General features: G+C 46.4%; 2 protein-coding genes across 3 annotated transcripts in view; one reads left to right on the forward strand and one right to left on the reverse strand.

Annotated features, from left to right (window-relative positions):
* Positions 1-15,053, forward strand: arfgap2 (ADP-ribosylation factor GTPase activating protein 2). The gene is made up of 16 exons (XM_034529733.1): positions 1-146; positions 2,935-3,053; positions 3,315-3,387; positions 3,497-3,628; positions 4,391-4,471; positions 4,892-4,997; positions 5,091-5,147; positions 6,198-6,250; positions 6,337-6,473; positions 8,239-8,370; positions 8,504-8,635; positions 9,006-9,158; positions 10,398-10,524; positions 10,745-10,832; positions 11,310-11,434; positions 13,555-15,053. Exons 1-16 carry the CDS (start codon positions 75-77, stop codon positions 13,573-13,575), a joined length of 1,608 nt encoding a protein of 535 aa, XP_034385624.1. The 5' UTR covers positions 1-74; the 3' UTR covers positions 13,576-15,053.
* pex16 (peroxisomal biogenesis factor 16) overlaps positions 14,981-20,358 on the reverse strand; it is a 5,971-nt gene continuing 593 nt past the window's right edge. Inside the window, exons 2-11 of one of the 2 annotated variants that reach the window (XM_034529770.1) lie at positions 20,306-20,341; positions 20,100-20,176; positions 19,028-19,161; positions 17,667-17,755; positions 17,467-17,547; positions 16,729-16,881; positions 16,382-16,454; positions 15,862-15,981; positions 15,673-15,737; positions 14,981-15,487 (exon numbers count right to left, since the gene is read on the reverse strand). In XM_034529770.1, the coding sequence (XP_034385661.1) occupies positions 15,429-15,487; positions 15,673-15,737; positions 15,862-15,981; positions 16,382-16,454; positions 16,729-16,881; positions 17,467-17,547; positions 17,667-17,755; positions 19,028-19,161; positions 20,100-20,176; positions 20,306-20,341 (887 nt within the window). In that variant the 3' untranslated portion in view covers positions 14,981-15,428. The remainder of the gene's footprint in view (positions 15,488-15,672; positions 15,738-15,861; positions 15,982-16,381; positions 16,455-16,728; positions 16,882-17,466; positions 17,548-17,666; positions 17,756-19,027; positions 19,162-20,099; positions 20,177-20,305; positions 20,342-20,358) is intronic. The other variant, XM_034529771.1, reaches the window with a different exon arrangement.

Genomic DNA, 20,358 nt, shown 5'->3' on the forward strand with positions numbered 1-20,358 from the left:
GGCTTTTGCGTTTTTTTGTGACCAACGGCGACCCGTAGTGACGTCACCTCATAGAAATCGTCAAGAGTGGCAAGATGGCTACGGAACCAAATAAGACCGAGATCCTGAGCATTTTTAAACGGTTAAGATCCGTCGCTACGAACAAGGTAACCGGGCGATGCTCCGCCGCCGCGCGCGTGCGTCGTTATGTTTGCGTGTCGCGTGTTTTCTGTCGGTTGGCTTCTTCCGGTCCCGAGCAGAGGCCCCCGGCTAGGTGGGGGCTAACTAGCTAGCAGTCAAACGTAAAGGCCACGTAGACCTAACGGTGTCTCTCTACGTTAAGGACACGGGTTCAACGGGTAGTCTGGGCTCTGCATGTGTAGCACAATAAGACACGGGTTCGCCGGGTCACGGGTTCACGGGTTAGTCTGGACAATAAGACACGGTTCAGTGAAGATGTTTACGTCTGGCAGGTGTTGAACCATAGTGCCATCAGTGACGTCATAACGGCCGGTCAGCACACTGAATGGGTTTATTGTGTCTAGTTCTTATGGTTCTATTAAAGTCCAGTAGTGAACTTTACTCTGAGTCACACTGAGGAACTTTATATACATTTACCTTTTATACTTCTACATCTCACAGGTACATACTGTACTACATCTCAGAGGTACACACTACTCTTTACTACATCTCACAGGTACATACTATACTCTTTACTACATCTCAGAGGTACATAATGTACTCTTTACTACATCTCAGAGGTACATAATGTACTCTTTACTACATCTCACAGGTACATACTATACTCTTTACTACATCTCAGAGGTACATAATGTACTCTTTACTACATCTCAGAGGTACATAATGTACTCTTTACTACATCTCACAGACGTGCTACATTCAGTCAGTAGCTTTAGAGCGTTTTTGGTATCAGATACACGAGGCTCACCATGACACAAGGTACTGGACCTTTAACGTACCAGAACCTCACGAGACTCACCTTGACACAAGGTACTGAACCTTTAACGTACCAGAACCTCCCGAGACTCACCGTGACACAAGGTACTGAACCTCACGAGGCTCACCATGACACAAGGTACTGAACCTTTAACGTACCAGAACCTCACGAGACTCACCTTGACACAAGGTACTGAACCTTTAACGTACCAGAACCTCACGAGACTCACCGTGACACAAGGTACTGAACCTCACGAGGCTCACCATGACACAAGGTACTGAACCTTTAACGTACCAGAACCTCACGAGGCTCACCGTGACACAAGGTACTGAACCTTTAACGTACCAGAACCTCACGAGACTCACCGTGACACAAGGTACTGAACCTTTAACGTACCAGAACCTCACAAGGCTCACCGTGACACAAGGTACTGAACCTCACGAGGCTCACCGTGACACAAGGTACTGAACCTTTAACGTACCAGAACCTCACGAGGCTCACCTTGACACAAGGTACTGAACCTTTAACGTACCAGAACCTCACGAGGCTCACCGTGACACAAGGTACTGAACCTTTAACGTACCAGAACCTCACGAGGCTCACCGTGACACAAGGTACTGAACCTTACGAGGCTCACCGTGACACAAGGTACTGAACCTCACGAGGCTCACCGTGACACAAGGTACTGAACCTTTAACGTACCAGAACCTCACGAGGCTCACCGTGACACAAGGTACTGAACCTTTAACGTACCAGAACCTCACGAGGCTCACCGTGACACAAGGTACTGAACCTTACGAGGCTCACCGTGACACAAGGTACTGAACCTTTAACGTACCAGAACCTCACGAGGCTCACCGTGACACAAGGTACTGAACCTTTAACGTACCAGAACCTCACGAGGCTCACCGTGACACAAGGTACTGAACCTTTAACGTACCAGAACCTCACGAGACTCACCGTGACACAAGGTACTGAACCTTTAACGTACCAGAACCTCACGAGGCTCACCGTGACACAAGGTACTGAACCTTTAACGTACCAGAACCTCACAAGGCTCACCGTGACACAAGGTACTGAACCTTTAACGTACCAGAACCTCACGAGGCTCACCGTGACACAAGGTACTGAACCTCACGAGGCTCACCGTGACACAAGGTACTGAACCTTTAACGTACCAGAACCTCACGAGACTCACCGTGACACAAGGTACTGAACCTTTAACGTACCAGAACCTCACGAGGCTCACCGTGACACAAGGTACTGAACCTTACGAGGCTCACCGTGACACAAGGTACTGAACCTTTAACGTACCAGAACCTCACAAGGCTCACCGTGACACAAGGTACTGAACCTTTAACGTACCAGAACCTCACGAGGCTCACCGTGACACAAGGTACTGAACCTCACGAGGCTCACCGTGACACAAGGTACTGAACCTTACGAGGCTCACCGTGACACAAGGTACTGAACCTTTAACGTACCAGAACCTCACGAGGCTCACCGTGACACAAGGTACTGAACCTTTAACGTACCAGAACCTCACGAGACTCACCGTGACACAAGGTACTGAACCTTTAACGTACCAGAACCTCACGAGGCTCACCGTGACACAAGGTACTGAACCTTTAACGTACCAGAACCTCACGAGGCTCACCGTGACACAAGGTACTGAACCTTACGAGGCTCACCGTGACACAAGGTACTGAACCTTTAACGTACCAGAACCTCACAAGGCTCACCGTGACACAAGGTACTGAACCTTTAACGTACCAGAACCTCACGAGGCTCACCGTGACACAAGGTACTGAACCTTTAACGTACCAGAACCTCACGAGGCTCACCGTGACACAAGGTACTGAACCTCACGAGGCTCACCGTGACACAAGGTACTGAACCTTTAACGTACCAGAACCTCACGTGTGGTTCTTGTGTCTCACTCGGGTTCTCCCGGTAATGACGGTTCATGACGTGCGCGTGTTGTTTTTCCTGCACAGGTATGCTTCGACTGCGCGGCCAAGAGCCCGAGCTGGGCGAGCATCTCGCACGGCGTGTTCTTGTGCATCGACTGCTCCGGCATCCACCGCTCGCTGGGCGTGCACCTCAGCTTCATCAGGTGAGCGGCGCTGCCAACACTCGGTGGCGGCTCAGTGTGACACCAAGGCCACTTTAATGACACACTCACTGTGTATGTCATAATAATATATAAGATAATGTAAAGCTGGGTCGGTCTTTATCGTCACGATCATATCGGCACCTTCAGTATCTGAACGTAGAAGAGGAGATTCCTGCTGTTCAACAAACAGACTTGAGTCTGCGGTCTCAGTTTGTGATACCGGGGTGCTGATCTCTTTGCCTCTTTGCCTCTGTGCCTCAGGTCCACTGAGCTAGACTCCAACTGGAACTGGTTCCAGCTCAGATGCATGCAGGTCGGAGGCAACGCCAATGCGGTGAGTCTGAGATGCGTGTGAGTTTAACCATGTGGCGTAATTATCTAGTGCGGTTGGGACATACTGCGGTTGATTAATGAGTCGATGACTCCTCCTTCTGCCTTTGAAGACGGTGTTCTTCCGCCAGCACGGCTGCTCCACCAACGACACCAACTCCAAGTACAACAGCCGTGCGGCGCAGCTGTACCGGGAGAAGATTCGTCAGCAGGCCAACGCCGCGCTGTCCAAATACGGCTCTGAGGTGAGTCACAAGCTGCTGCATATCTGAGCTAACGGCGTCACACCGCTGCACGCAAAGGACAACATTAATACACACACACAGACGCACTATAGTTGACCAGAAAAAAAACTTTTTAAGTCTCATGTTGAACGCAGCACTACGTGAAAGTAAAAGAAGAACTTCTTTTTCTAAAAAGAGTTTCATTTATTGATTATTTTCTACGCCGAGGCAGTTGGCTGTCTGTCCTCGTTCATAAAGCTAAACGTTTGTTTGTTTGTTTATTATATGAATCAAAACACGATAAAACTATCCTTCAGTGATTTCTGCCATAAAGTTGGACAAACGTCATCTGACTTTATTTATCTGAACTCACGCTCAACGAATCTTCACTGCAGTCACACACACACACACACACACACACACACACACACACACACACACACACACACACACACACACACACACACACACACACACACACACCACCACTCATACTATGTGTGCCTGTCAAAACACACATAATCTTATCTACACACTATCTGAGCCTTTCTGCTCCACGGTGTTTGGTCTGTGATGCGTTCCATACAGACCAGATCTGGTTTGATCTGGTCAGACCAGATCTGGTTTGATCTGGTCTGACCTGATCTGGTTTGATCTGGTCTGACCTGATCTGGTTCCCCGGTAGTCTGATAAGCTAGCGGCTGCACAGAGATGAACCGGCGTCCCGTCTCGATCAGAGTCCACGGGGCGTGCGCTGGTTTCTAAGGAATGTTCTGGTTGCAGCTCTGGATCGAGTCCTCTGCAGGAAGCGCGCCTTCAGCTCCCGAGAAGAAAGAGACCGACTTCTTTGAGGAACTTACACAGGTGTGTGTGTGTGTGTGTGTGTGTGTGTGTGTGTGTGTGTGTGTGTGTGTGTGTGTGTGTGTGTTTATTAGTCAACGAAACACTGGCAGCCATCTTCAATAAATACGTTTGTGATCAATAAATGTTCGCCACATATCAGGGAATATCTTTGAGAAAGTCAATTCGTTATTTTTATATAAAAATAAAAATGTGACCAGTTAAGTTATATACAACAGTACATCTGAAACTACATTTATTGGTAGTATAAAAAAATAACAGCATTAATACAACAAAATCATATTAAAAGTGGCCCAGAAAATAGATGATGGAGGAATAAAATCACCATTAAATGAAGTTAATAGCACATTGTTGACATTATCAGCTGTACGTTACATCCTCATAATATATTCTAAATGTTATTTCTTTCTTTTTGACCGTCAGACTGCGGATGACTGGAGCGCGGCGCCGCCCGCCGGGCCGGAGCAGAACGGAGCCGCCGTCACCTCGCAGCTGCCGGACGGCCCGGCCAGAGGCCACGATGACACCCGTGAGTAGAACAACACGTTGAAGAGGCCGCTGCGTTTTATAGCCAGAAGGGATTTAAAACGTAACGCCGGGCGGTATGTGGTGCTGTTTGCAGGACTGCAGGAAGGACCGAGCATCGACTGTCTGAGCACGTCGCCCACAGCCGCCCTCGGTGAGTGTGTGAGCTCTTTCATAACCGTGTGTGTGTGTGTGTGTGTGTTTTACTGTTTTTAATTGCAAGAAAAGAAATACGAAGGTTAAAAGATCTCAATAGTTGGCGTCTACTCCGTCGGTCTGGAGGTTACTTCACGGTCTAAATGTTGATTTAACATTCTAACTGAACCGGAAGTAGAATAAAAGGCTTTTCTAACACAAGACATGAATGTTTTATTGGAGTTAAAGAAAGCTTCTTTTTGTTCTTTGGGAAAGTGAAGCGCTCGGTTCTCATTTAATCATTTAAATGACATGGGAACATTTACATCTTCACCTCATGTATTGTTACTGTATTTAATGCTTTTTGATCACTACGATTTTATGTGTAAATATGTATTTAGTATCATGTTTTATCAAGTCTGTACTCAGTTGATTGGCGTGAGGTGAACGGGGTGTTTACTTCACTTTAAACCAGTGAAGGAACCGTCAAAAAGAGCCCGACCAGCCGTGTGTTCAGCGGTCCAACTGGGGCTCGGCCCTGTTGGTGAAAAGCTTGATTTTGATGTTAAATGGGCTCCTTCTGTGTTTTTGGACTGACGGGTTTGTCCGTAGACGACTCCATGCGTCTGTCATCGCAGGACGGACGGACACCTCAAGGTGACTAGCTGCTGATGGGAAGAATCACAAATAACCCGTTTGGGGATGAAGCCGTGACGGTGCATTGTGTGAGACGAGAAGCGTCTTTGTGTTGCTTGAATACCTGCCGCCGGTGATGAGCGTTGTCGTAACACAGACAGGTTCAAAGGACTCTAAGAATAGTCTGAACAAACAACTGTTGCAACACTCTTCACCACCGTTTGCTTCAGCTGGGAATGAACGACTAGTTATTAGTATTAAGTGGTGGTTTCTAGATGAGTGTTTACATAAGTTACAACTCACCTGTAACATGAGTAAATATTAGTGGCTGCTGGCTGGGAACTGGTTTATTGTGATCCGTTTGTCATCATTTCTCAGCACGTTGGAGAAGTCAAGATGAAACTTGGTTTAATCAGATCTCCTCTTGTTGCAGATGTGAAGGCCTCCATCATTGGCAAAAAGAAGCCCATGACGGCCAAGAAAGGGGTGAGTCCTGGTTCCACCAAACCACGAGCCGTGTGTCTGTGAGCAGCTGCCCCGTTGACCTTGAACATGTGACTTTGACCTTGCAGCTGGGGGCCAAGAAAGGTCTCGGTGCCCAGAAGGTGAGCAGCAAGAACTTCTCTGAGGTGGAGAAACAGGCGCAGGTGGCCGAGAAGATGCGAGAGGATCAGGTCGCCGAGGCCAAGAAACAAGCCGAGGAGTCCATGTGAGGACCAGTTCCCTCTTCTCTCGTGCACGTCGTTAGAAAATTGTGACTCGTGACTTGTTGTGACTTGTTGTGACTTGTTGTGACTCGTGACTTGTTGTGATTCGTGACTTGTTGTGACTTGTTGTGACTCGTGACTTGTTGTGACTCGTGACTTGTTGTGATTCGTGACTTGTTGTGACTTGTTGTGACTCGTGACTTGTTGTGATTCGTGACTTGTTGTGACTCGTGACTTGTTGTGATTCGTGACTTGTTGTGACTCGTGACTTGTTGTGATTCGTGACTTGTTGTGACTCGTGACTTGTTGTGATTCGTGACTTGTTGTGACTTGTTGTGACTCGTGACTTGTTGTGATTCGTGACTTGTTGTGATTCGTGACTTGTTGTGACTCGTGACTTGTTGTGACTCGTGACTTGTTGTGACTCGTTGTGACTTGTTGTGATTCGTGACTTGTTGTGACTTGTTGTGACTCGTGACTTGTTGTGATTCGTGACTTGTTGTGACTCGTGACTTGTTGTGACTCGTGACTTGTTGTGACTCGTGACTTGTTGTGATTCGTGACTTGTTGTGACTCGTGACTTGTTGTGATTCGTGACTTGTTGTGACTCGTGACTTGTTGTGATTCGTGACTTGTTGTGACTTGTTGTGACTCGTGACTTGTTGTGATTCGTGACTTGTTGTGACTCGTGACTTGTTGTGACTCGTGACTTGTTGTGACTTGTTGTGATTCGTGACTTGTTGTGACTTGTTGTGACTCGTGACTTGTTGTGATTCGTGACTTGTTGTGACTTGTTGTGACTCGTGACTTGTTGTGACTCGTGACTTGTTGTGATTCGTGACTTGTTGTGACTTGTTGTGACTCGTGACTTGTTGTGATTCGTGACTTGTTGTGACTTGTTGTGATTCGTGACTTGTTGTGACTCGTGACTTGTTGTGACTCGTGACTTGTTGTGACTCGTTGTGACTTGTTGTGATTCGTGACTTGTTGTGACTTGTTGTGACTCGTGACTTGTTGTGATTCGTGACTTGTGACTCGTGACTTGTTGTGACTCATGACTTGTTGTGACTCGTGACTTGTTGTGACTCGTGACTTGTTGTGACTCGTTTGTGACTTGTTGTGACTCGTGACTTGTTGTGACTCGTTGTGACTCATGACTTGTTGTGCCTCGTTGTGACTCGTGACTTGTTGTGCCTCGTGACTCGTGACTCGTGACTTGTTGTGACTCGTTGTGACTTGTTGTGACTTGTTGTGACTCGTGACTTGTTGTGACTCGTTGTGACTCATGACTTGTTGTGCCTCGTGACTCGTTGTGACTCGTGACTTGTTGTGACTCGTTGTGACTTGTTGTGACTCGTGACTTGTTGTGACTTGTGACTCGTGACTTGTTGTGACTCATTTTGACTTGTTGTGATTTGTGACTTGTTGTGTATCTTTGTGACTCGTATCTCGTTGTGACTCGTGACTCGTTGTGACTCGTTGTGACTCGTTGTGACTCGTTGTGCCTCGTGACTTGTGGTGACTTGTTGTGACTCGTGGTGACTTGTGGTGACTTGTTGTGACTCGTGGTGACTTGTTGTGACTCGTGGTGACTTGTTGTGACTTGTTGTGACTTGTTGTGTCTCTTTGTGACTCGTGACTCGTTGTGACTTGTGTGACTTGTTGTGACTCGTGGTGACTTGTGGTGACTTGTTGTGACTCGTGGTGACTTGTTGTGACTTGTTGTGTCTCTTTGTGACTCGTGACTTGTTGTGACTCGTTGTGCAGCGTGGCCTCCATGCGTCTGGCCTACAAGGAGCTGGAGATCGACAGGAAGATGGAGGAGAAGAAGATCCAGAGCCTGGAGGGCAAGAAGAGGGAGCAGGCGGAGAGACTGGGGATGGGCTTCGGCAACAGGAGGTAACTCCCCCCCCCCCCCCCCCCCCCACACTCTGTTGTGCTTTGACTCCTCCCCCTCTTTGTCTCTGACGTGCTTTGACTCCTCCCCCTCTTTGTCTCTGACTCCTCCCCCTATGAATGCGTCCCGTTTCAGCGCCGTGTCTCACTCCGTGATGTCGGAGATGCAGGTGATCGAACAGGAGACCCCCGTGGGAGCCAAGTCCTCCTCCTCTCGCTCCAAGCTGGACATGTTCGAGGAGCCGGGTTTCACCTCCGGACCCCCGAAGTACGTAAGGCGCCCCTGAGGACCGCGACTACAATAAATATTGTGTTTCTTTGAGAGAAATGTAATCTCAGTCGAGGTGCGTTTCATTCGATCGCCTGTCGGTGGCTGAAGACCGTTTATCCAGTTTTAAGCCACATTTTTAAGATGCACTTTTTAGATCTTAATGTTTTCACCGTTAGAAGTTATCAGAAACGAGCTGAGCTAACGTTAGCGTTAGCTCAGCTCGTTGAAGGAATTACTGACACAAAGGACAACAACTCCCACAATGCCTTGCTCTTTTGTTATTTTTGCTCTTTTGTTATTGTCTCGACGGAGAGAAAATTACACATTGTGCGTGTTAAATCTTTAATCCGCTGCCTTGGCGTTCCAGGTACAAGGACAACCCGTTCACAGTGGGGGACAGCTTTGGATCCCGGTGGGACACCGAGGGAGGAACCGCCTCCTTCACCACCTCCTGGGCTCTGGAGAAGGAGGACCCCAAAGAGGAGGTCACCATCTCCAGCATTCAGCCCATTGGAGAGAGGTATCTACGCGCTGTGTTTAGAGACGGGAACAGGAAGTGGCTGTGTTAAGAGACGGGAACAGGAAGTGGCTGTGTTTAGAGACGGGAACAGGAAGTGGCTGTGTTTAGAGACGGGAACAGGAAGTGGCTGTGTTTAGAGACGGGAACAGGAAGTGGCTGTGTTAAGAGACGGGAACAGGAAGTGGCTGTGTTTAGAGACGGGACCAGGAAGTGGCTGTGTTTAGAGACCAGGAAGTGGCTGTGTTTAGAGACCAGGAAGTGGCTGTGTTTAGAGACCAGGAAGTGGCTGTGTTTAGAGACGGGAACAGGAAGTGGCTGTGTTTAGAGACGGGGACAGGAAGTGGCTGTGTTAAGAGACGGGAACAGGAAGTGGCTGTGTTTAGAGACGGGAACAGGAAGTGGCTGTGTTTAGAGACGGGAACAGGAAGTGGCTGTGTTAAGAGACGGGAACAGGAAGTGGCTGTGTTTAGAGACCAGGAAGTGGCTGTGTTTAGAGACGGGAACAGGAAGTGGCTGTGTTAAGAGACGGGAACAGGAAGTGGCTGTGTTTAGAGACCAGGAAGTGGCTGTGTTTAGAGACGGGAACAGGAAGTGGCTGTGTTAAGAGACGGGAACAGGAAGTGGCTGTGTTAAGAGACCAGAAAGTGGCTGTGTTTAGAGAACAGGAAGTGGCTGTGTTAAGAGACCAGAAAGTGGCTGTGTTTAGAGACGGGAACAGGAAGTGGCTGTGTTAAGAGAACAGGAAGTGGCTGTGTTTAGAGAACAGGAAGTGGCTGTGTTTAGAGACCAGGAAGTGGCTGTGTTAAGAGACGGGAACAGGAAGTGGCTGTGTTTAGAGACCAGGAAGTGGCTGTGTTTAGAGACGGGAACAGGAAGTGGCTGTGTTTAGAGACGGGAACAGGAAGTGGCTGTGTTAAGAGACGGGAACAGGAAGTGGCTGTGTTTAGAGACGGGAACAGGAAGTGGCTGTGTTTAGAGACCAGGAAGTGGCTGTGTTTAGAGACGGGAACAGGAAGTGGCTGTGTTTAGAGACGGGAACAGGAAGTGGCTGTGTTTAGAGACCAGGAAGTGGCTGTGTTTAGAGACGGGAACAGGAAGTGGCTGTGTTTAGAGAACAGGAAGTGGCTGTGTTTAGAGACCAGGAAGTGGCTGTGTTTAGAGACCAGGAAGTGGCTGTGTTTAGAGACCAGGAACAGGAAGTGGGGGCCGCTCTGACCCTTCTCGTGTTGTTGACCCCAGACTTCCCAGCAGGAGGAAAGCCGACGTGTCGCCCCCGGTGTCCGAGTCCAGCGAGGCGCGGCAGAAGTTCGCCAACGCCAAGGCGATCTCCTCCGACATGTTCTTCGGCCGGGAGAGCAGCGCCGAGGTGGGTTGGGAGGTTCTGGAGATGCTGTTGTTGTGAATGTATTGTTGTTGTTGTTGTTATATCATATATCGTCATATCTTATGTATATTAATTCTGTGTTCTCTTCCTGATATTATTTATCTCTGGTGTTTGTGTATTTATTCAACTGCATATAAGTTTATAATAATAACTACTAGAGTAAACATTAACGTGTTTAATAACTTTCTTCTGCTCCTCTCAGTATGATGCAAAGACCCGACTGGAGACCATGTCGGGGAGCACCTCCATCAGCTCAGCCGACCTGTTTGGGGAGGGGAGCGACAACAAAGGTAACACCGGTCTGTTTGTTTGTTTGTTTGTTTGTTTGACACCCCAGACAATCAATCATTTTCTAAAACGGAGGAAATAGTGTATTTGTTGGGGACTATTTTCAGTGGCGGATGAATCCACATGTGCTGCTCTCGTGGAATCTAAAAAAACTAGCGTTAATAATAATAATGCATATTTACACCCTTATCGGACATTTTATTCCTCATTCTCCCCAAATTATTTATCAAATGTCTTCTCATTGATTCCCTTCACACACACACACACACACACACACACACACACACACACACACACACACACACACACACACACACACACAGAGTGTTCTGCTCCATTACTACTACTTTCCTAATATCCCCCTCGTCTCCTGGTCTCCTTGTCCCCTGGTCTCCTTGTCCCCTGGTCCCCTGGTCTCCTTGTCTCCTCGTCCCCTGGTCTCCTCGTCTCCTCGTCCCCTTGTCTCCTCGTCTCCTCAGGCAGGGCTCCGGGCTTTGACAGCGTGCTCCCCTCCGGCCCCGACATTGCACAGTTCAAACAGGGAGTGAAGACTGTAGCGGGCAAGATGGCCGTCCTGGCCAATGGGGTCATGAATACCATCCAGGTGGGAGGAGCTATAATATAATATATTATATATATATATATATATATATATATATAGATATATATATATATATATATATATATATATATATATCTTCTTCTTTCGTCCTCGTCCAGAGACACTTTACAGGAGAGTATTTTCATAAAGGAAACATAGAACGATAGAACATGTTCTCCTTATGTTCTCACTAGTGATCAGTTAGATAACTATATATATAGAACATGTTCTCCTTATGTTCTCACTAGTGATCAGTTAGATAACTATATATATAGAACATGTTCTCCTTATGTTCTCACTAGTGATCAGTTAGAGAACTCTATATATAGAACATGTTCTCACTAGTGATCAGTTAGAGAACTCTATATATAGAACATGTTCTCCTTATGTTCTCACTAGTGATCAGTTAGAGAACTCTATATATAGAACATGTTCTCACTAGTGATCAGTTAGAGAACTCTATATATAGAACATGTTCTCCTTATGTTCTCACTAGTGATCAGTTAGAGAACTCTATATATAGAACATGTTCTCCTGTTCTCACTAGTGATCAGTTAGAGAACTCTATATATAGAACATGTTCTCACTAGTGATCAGTTAGAGAACTCTATATATAGAACATGTTCTCCTTATGTTCTCACTAGTGATCAGTTAGAGAACTCTATATATAGAACATGTTCTCCTGTTCTCACTAGTGATCAGTTAGAGAACTATATATAGAACATGTTCTCCTGTTCTCACTAGTGATCAGTTAGAGAACTCTATATATAGAACATGTTCTCCTCATGTTCTCACTAGTGATCAGTTAGAGAACTCTATATATAGAACATGTTCTCCTCATGTTCTCACTAGTGATCAGTTAGAGAACTCTATATATAGAACATGTTCTCACTAGTGATCAGTTAGAGAACTCTATATATAGAACATGTTCTCATGTTCTCACTAGTGATCAGTTAGAGAACTCTATATATAGAACATGTTCTCCTGTTCTCACTAGTGATCAGTTAGAGAACTCTATATATAGAACATGTTCTCACTAGTGATCAATTAGAGAACTCTATATATAGAACATGTTCTCCTGTTCTCACTAGTGATCAGTTAGAGAACTATATATATAGAACATGTTCTCCTGTTCTCACTAGTGATCAGTTAGAGAACTATATATATATAGAACATGTTCTCCTGTTCTCACTAGTGATCAGTTAGAGAACTCTATATATAGAACATGTTCTCACTAGTGATCAGTTAGAGAACTCTATATATAGAACATGTTATCCTGTTCTCACTAGTGATCAGTTAGAGAACTCTATATATAGAACATGTTCTCCTGTTCTCACTAGTGATCAGTTAGAGAACTATATATAGAACATGTTCTCACTAGTGATCAGTTAGAGAACTATATATAGAACATGTTCTCCTGTTCTCACTAGTGATCAGTTAGAGAACTATATATAGAACATGTTCTCCTGTTCTCACTAGTGATCAGTTAGAGAACTATATATAGAACATGTTCTCCTGTTCTCACTAGTGATCAGTTAGAGAACTATATATAGAACATGTTCTCCTGTTCTCACTAGTGATCAGTTAGAGAACTATATATAGAACATGTTCTCCTGTTCTCACTAGTGATCAGTTAGAGAACTCTATATAGAACATGTTCTCCTGTTCTCACTAGTGATGTTAGAGAACTATATATAGAACATGTTCTCCTGTTCTCACTAGTGATCAGTTAGAGAACTATATATAGAACATGTTCTCCTGTTCTCACTAGTGATCAGTTAGAGAACTCTATATAGAACATGTTCTCCTGTTCTCACTAGTGATCAGTTAGAGAACTATATATATAGAACATGTTCTCCTGTTCTCACTAGTGATCAGTTAGAGAACTATATATAGAACATGTTCTCCTGTTCTCACTAGTGATCAGTTAGAGAACTATATATAGAACATGTTCTCCTGTTCTCACTAGTGATCAGTTAGAGAACTATATATAGAACATGTTCTCCTGTTCTCACTAGTGATCAGTTAGAGAACTATATATAGAACATGTTCTCCTGTTCTCACTAGTGATCAGTTAGAGAACTATATATAGAACATGACTTCATTGTTGACGTTTCTCTCAGGATCGTTACGGCTCCTACTGATGGGCGTCGGCCTAAAGAAGACGAGCTGACGATGAAGAAGACGAGCTGACGATGAAGAAGACAAGCTGACGATGATGAAGAGCGACGGCCTCCTGACGGACTGCATTTGGGCGAGAGAGAGACGGGGAGAGAGAGAGAGAGAGAGAGGAAGCGTTGCATGAGGACTCGTCCTCTCTCGTCCTCGTCCAGAGACACTTTACAGGAGACAGTATTTTCATAAAGGAAACATCAAAGGGTGTAGTTTTGTTTTCCTTTAAGTTATGTTGGTCTTAGATTTCACAGTCAATTCTACATTTTATTCCTTATACATAAATCAAAATGTTTTTGATTCAAATGTCTTTGTTTTGTTTTTGTGATATATAAAAAAAAAAAAAGTGCAGGATATATTTTCAACGTTAAGTTCAACAAGAATACAGAAGTTTTGCATTTTAATGTTCCACATCTTTTTGTTTTCTATTCGTTGACACGTTCAGACAGCTGGAAATATGCCCGTCTGTCTGAGTGAGAGTATATATTATATTGTACAAACAGTGGAGCTGCTCGTTATTTATTATCTAGGTTTTTAAACGCCATTTAAATAAAGTCATTTAAAGCTTTGAAGCGTGAAGTCCCGGCTCACGTAACTAAATCTTCCCCCTGGTTGAACCTGAAGTCTGATTTGATGTCCCTCGGCCCCGCCTCCTGTCCCTCAGCTCCGCCTCCTCACTTCCACCTCCTCTCCCTCAGCCCTCCTCCAGCCCTGACTCCTCCCTCAGTTCCGCCTCCTCTCCCTTAACCCACTCCTCCTCTCTCTTCCACCTCCTCTCCCTCAGCCCTCCTCCCTCAGTTCCGCCTCCTCTCCCTCAGCCCTCCTCCAGCCCTGACTCCTCCCTCACTTCCACCTCCTCTCCCTCAGCCCCGCCTCCTCTCTCTTCCACCTCCTCTCCCTCAGCCCTCCTCCCTCAGTTCCGCCTCCTCTCCCTCAGCCCTCCTCCAGCCCTGACTCCTCCCTCAGTTCCACCTCCTCTCCCTCAGCCCTGACTCCTCCCTCAGTTCCGCCTCCTCTCCCTCAGCCCTCCTCCCTCAGTTCCGCCTCCTCTCCCTCAGCCCTCCTCCAGCCCTGACTCCTCCCTCAGTTCCACCTCCTCTCCCTCAGCCCTGACTCCTCCCTCAGTTCCACCTCCTCTCCCTCAGCCCTGACTCCTCCCTCAGTTCCACCTCCTCGGCAGTTCAACCTTTTATTTTGAAAGGCTGACGTCTTCAGTTTACATTCGTTCTCCGTTAAAAGGCGGTTTGAGAGCAGAAAACCTTCAAAGCCAACGCGTTCCCAACAGACTTCACATTCAACCAGTTCGTGTCCTTCAACAGACCATAATAACCACAATGTTCCCCCAGCGCGATGAAACAGAAGAGAAACACGAGCTGAAACATTCACAACTATTTATTAGTAGGCTACGAACAGGAAGCGTATTCAGTACGTTAATAAAGATTTAAAAACCTCCGGCTCGTGTTCTCGTCATTGACTCCAAGCGGGTTCCTTTTCTTCTGTTTCCACGGAGAACCCCCCCCCCCCCCCCCTGATGCTCTGATGAAGGCTTCCTGTCTGGGGGGGGGGGGGTTCCCGCAGCCTCCGACAAAAACGCAGCGATGACAGCCTCAAATCAAAGCAAGTAGGTCACAGAACCCAAATTAATTGAGGTTCTCCGTGTCTCGAGTCAGTCACACGGTAGAAAAACAGGTTTTGCTCCTATTTGGTTTTTTTAATTATTACTCTATCTAGAAAAAGGCGCTCGCTGCCGGTCAGCAGTGGGAATCGGTTCCACGGCGTTCTTTGATTTCAGGGTTCTGTAAGGAACGTTCTCCTGCAGGTGCTTTTATCCCCAGTTGTAGAAGTAGATCTTCTGCCAGGTGGGCAGGTAGTCCATCAGAGGGCCTGCAGGACATTTATTAAAGGTATTAAAACACGTTAACCTTTACGGTGATGGTGAATGCCTCCAGATAATAAATACAAGTCACATTTTATATTCAAAGCTCAATCAAATTAATAAAAGATTAAAGTCTTTGCCCCGTAAACAACAATATTGACGTCATGATGCGTTCGGGTGTCGCGGTACTTACGAGCCACGAGGCCGATTCCTGGAACGTGATCGGCCAGAAGTCTGAGCAGGAAGAGGATCTTTTCCCTGCAGATCAACAACAACAACAACACCTTAAAGCGGCATTAATAGAACGGTAACAGCTGCTTCTGAAATGTGCAGATCTTCCATATCGGTGTGAATTGAACATCGTGGTGAAGACTCCACTCACTCTGAGTATTTGTCGTAGAAGGGCGAGCGGAGGAGGTAGTACAGCAGGAGGAAGCTCCGCCTCCTCATCTCGGCCCTCTCCCATTGGTTCAGGAACCTCCCGTCACTGAGGACCGCGAAGCTGAAGAGAGGAAGACGAAGATAACAAGTTTTTTAATCTCCAACTTAACCTGATTTATTTATTTTTATCTGGGAAACGGAGGGGAAAAACTCCTGAAAGGTGACTATTTAATGCGTTTCAATTGGTGTAGTACTTATTTCTGGCCACACGAGGCTGAAGTGCACCAAGACGTTCTTTATTTAGGCTACAAATGTATTTTAATCTGTCGTTATAAATAAACATTAATGCTAAAGGTAGTGACGCACTTCAGCCTCTGGTGGACGATATGAGTATTACAACAACAAACACTTATACTATTTAAATATATACATATATAAACAAAGACAATTAGTATTCTCCTGATCACCAGATAAAGATCTGATGATGAATAACTCCATGAAAGAGGATTAATGCTGCAGACCTGGAGAGTTCGAGGGCTCCGGAGACGAGCCACGGCGTCCAGGACTGTTTTCCACAGAGACCGAGGCAGAACACTGCAGGAGCTTCAGGTTCAGGAAAAAACGCCTGAAACTTGAACTGTTATGCTTTTAAATATGTCAACGGTCACATGAGGAGGCTTGTATTCTTTCTTGGTTAAATAAGTGTGTGTTTTGGGGGTAAATATGGACATAAAGAGCTTTTACGTCTATGTGCTCACACAGGTGACCTTACAGTTAAAAACAAGTCTGCCATCTACAACACGAGCGATGATCACCTCACAATCCTAAAAACGTATAAATAAGTGAAACGCGTCTGTTTGAGGGATACGGTGGACGAGTGGCCGGCTGATGAACACCGACTCGGCCAGAGTCTCCCGGAGCCCCATCGGTGTCGGTTTGCTGAGCAGCTTCTCGCCACTCCGGCTGCTCCTCCTCTTCTTCTGACTCGGTGCTCCCCACAGCCGGGCCTGCAGGGAGGAGGCTGAGGCAGGAGGGGGACAGGGTTACCACCGGGACATGAGGTCCTATACCGTTAACTATTATTTGTATCTATTTCTTTAATAAATGTATTTAATTATATTTTTTTATTTATTCAATTGTATATTTTTTTGTGATTTAATTGTATATTCTTTAATTGATTTAATTGGATATTTATTTAATTGGATATTTTTTCTTACTTTTCTTTATTGTATATTCTTTAATATATTTAATTGTATTTTTTTAAATATATTTAATTTTTGTTCTTCTTTTATTTATTTTATTTGTATTTTTTAAATTTATTTAATTGTATATTTTTAATTAAATTTAAAAGATTTCGGGTTCTGTGGGTTAACGTTTTTCTGGCCAAACCTCAAGCCGTGACGTCACATGTTAGATTAGAGAGATTAGAGATCAGCAGGTCTGTGACCTCTGTGACCTCTGTGACCTCTGTGACCTTGTGTGGATTTGACCTTGGGTAAAGGTGGATGTTTATTAATAAGTTACTTGTTGAGTAAAAGGTGAAAGAAGCAGACTGGATTAGTGAGGTGTTGTTTGAGGATGACAGAACCTCCTGAACCAGTCTCACCGCTGCCCAGAGGCCTGATGACCCGGCCCGACCTCTGACCCACAAAGCAGGCGTCCTCCGGCTGCTCCACGTGACCCTCGTCTGTGGAGCAGAGGAACCACTAGAAGCTCCTTCTCTTCACGCACACATATATATATGAATAAAAGAAGCTCTTCTCATTAAATATGAAGCTCTTCAAGAACAGGAAGAGGAGGACCGACCTTCAGCTCCTCGGTCCAGGGGGAGGATGGGAGGAGACGTCTGGAGGCCGGATTTGTACCACAGAAGAAGAACAAGGCGGAAAATCGTCCTGAGATGAATGTGAGAAGAAGATCTGGTCAGACCATAATATTTCATAATGTTTAAATATGTACACCATCATATGAGGTCTGACTCACGGTCCTCATGCTAAAGGGGTCGGATGAGGTCTGACTCACGGTCCTCATGCTAAAGGGGTCGGATGAGGTCTGGCTCACGGTCCTCATGCTAAAGGGGTCGGATGAGGTCTGGCTCACGGTCCTCATGCTAAAGGGGTCGGATGAGGTCTGGCTCACGGTCCTCATGCTAAAGGGGTCGGATGAGGTCTGGCTCACGGTCCTCATGCTAAAGGGGTCGGATGAGGTCTGGCTCACGGTCCTCATGCTAAAGGGGTCGGATGAGGTCTGACTCACGGTCCTCATGCTAAAGGGGTCGGATGAGGTCTGGCTCACGGTCCTCATGCTAAAGGGGTCGGATGAGGTCTGGCTCACGGTCCTCATGCTAAAGGGGTCGGATGAGGTCTGGCTCACGGTCCTCATGCTAAAGGGGTCGGATGAGGTCTGGCTCACGGTCCTCATGCTAAAGGGGTCGGATGAGGTCTGGCTCACAGTCCTCATGCTAAAGGGGTCGGATGAGGTCTGGCTCACAGACCTCATGCTAAAGGGGTCGGATGAGGTCTGGCTCACGGTCCTCATGCTAAAGGGGTCGGATGAGGTCTGACTCACGGTCCTCATGCAAAAGGGGGGTCGGATGAGGTCTGGCTCACGGTCCTCATGCTAAAGGGGTCGGATGAGGTCTGGCTCACGGTCCTCATGCTAAAGGGGAGTTGGATGAGGTCTGGCTCACAGTCCTCATGCTAAAGGGGTCGGATGAGGTCTGGCTCACGGTCCTCATGCTAAAGGGGTCGGATGAGGTCTGGCTCACGGTCCTCATGCTAAAGGGGTCGGATGAGGTCTGGCTCACGGTCCTCATGCTAAAGGGGTCGGATGAGGTCTGGCTCACGGTCCTCATGCTAAAGGGGTCGGATGAGGTCTGGCTCACGGTCCTCATGCTAAAGGGGTCGGATGAGGTCTGGCTCACGGTCCTCATGCTAAAGGGGGGTCGGATGAGGTCTGGCTCACGGTCCTCATGCTAAAGGGGGGTCGGATGAGGTCTGGCTCACGGTCCTCATGCTAAAGGGGGGTCGGATGAGGTCTGGCTCACGGTCCTCATGCTAAAGGGGGGTCGGATGAGGTCTGACTCACGGTCCTCATGCTAAAGGGGGGTCGGATGAGGTCTGGCTCACAGTCCTCATGCTAAAGGGGTCGGATGAGGTCTGGCTTACTTAAAGACCTGGACCAAAGCGATCACCAGCCAGCGGCCCAGGTCCCCCCACAGCTTGCAGGCCCCCATCTCCAGGAAGACCTCCACGTGCTCCAGCACGGACAGCCAGGTGAGGAGCCGCTGCTGAGAGACCGACTGGGGACACACCAGCAACCAGTATTATTAGGGTTATTATGGTCTGCATGAGGTTATTATGGTCTGCATGAGGTTATTATGGTCTGCATGTGGGGTTATTATGGTCTGCATGAGGTTATTATGGTCTGCATGTGAAGGTTATTATGGTCTGCATGAGGTTATTATGGTCTGCATGTGGGGTTATTATGGTCTGCATGAGGTTATTATGGTCTGCATGTGAAGGTTATTATGGTCTGCATGAGGTTATTATGGTCTGCATGTGAAGGTTATTATGGTCTGCATGAGGTTATTATGGTCTGCATGAGGTTATTATGGTCTGCATGAGGTTATTATGGTCTGCATGTGAAAGTTATTATGGTCTGCATGAGGTTATTATGGTCTGCATGAGGTTATTATGGTCTGCATGTGAAGGTTATTATGCTCTGCATGAGGTTATTATGGTCTGCATGAGGGGTTATTATGGTCTGCATGAGGTTATTATGGTCTGCATGTGAAGGTTATTATGGTCTGCATGAGGTTATTATGGTCTGCATGAGGGGTTATTATGGTCTGCATGAGGTTATTATGATCTGCATGTGAAGGTTATTATGGTCTGCATGAGGGGTTATTATGGTCTGCATGAGGTTATTATGGTCTGCATGAGGTTATTATGATCTGCATGTGAAGGTTATTATGGTCTGCATGAGGGGTTATTATGGTCTGCATGAGGTTATTATGATCTGCATGTGAAGGTTATTATGGTCTGCATGAGGGGTTATTATGGTCTGCATGAGGTTATTATGGTCTGCATGAGGTTATTATGGTCTGCATGTGAAGGTTATTATGGTCTGCATGAGGTTATTATGGTCTGCATGTGAAGGTTATTATGGTCTGCATGTGAAGGTTATTATGGTCTGCATGTGAAGGGTATTATGGTCTGCATGTGAAGGGCCGCTCACCACGGGGACGGCACATCTCAGCCCTCTGCGCAGGATGCTGTCGTTGAAGAGCACCAGCAGGTTGGAGGCCGAGTACACTGGAGAGGGTTAGTTCATTCATATATATATATATATATATATATATATACACATACACATACATATAAATAAATATAAATAAAGTTGTAGCTCATCTTGGAAGCTATCGACCTTTGACCTTTACTCACCTAGTTCAGATATTTCGTGTGAATCTGCAAATCTTCCTGCAAAATCAGATCCA

The sequence above is a fragment of the Cyclopterus lumpus genome, chromosome 3, assembly GCF_009769545.1.
Source record: "Cyclopterus lumpus isolate fCycLum1 chromosome 3, fCycLum1.pri, whole genome shotgun sequence".
Lineage (NCBI taxonomy): Eukaryota > Metazoa > Chordata > Actinopteri > Perciformes > Cyclopteridae > Cyclopterus > Cyclopterus lumpus.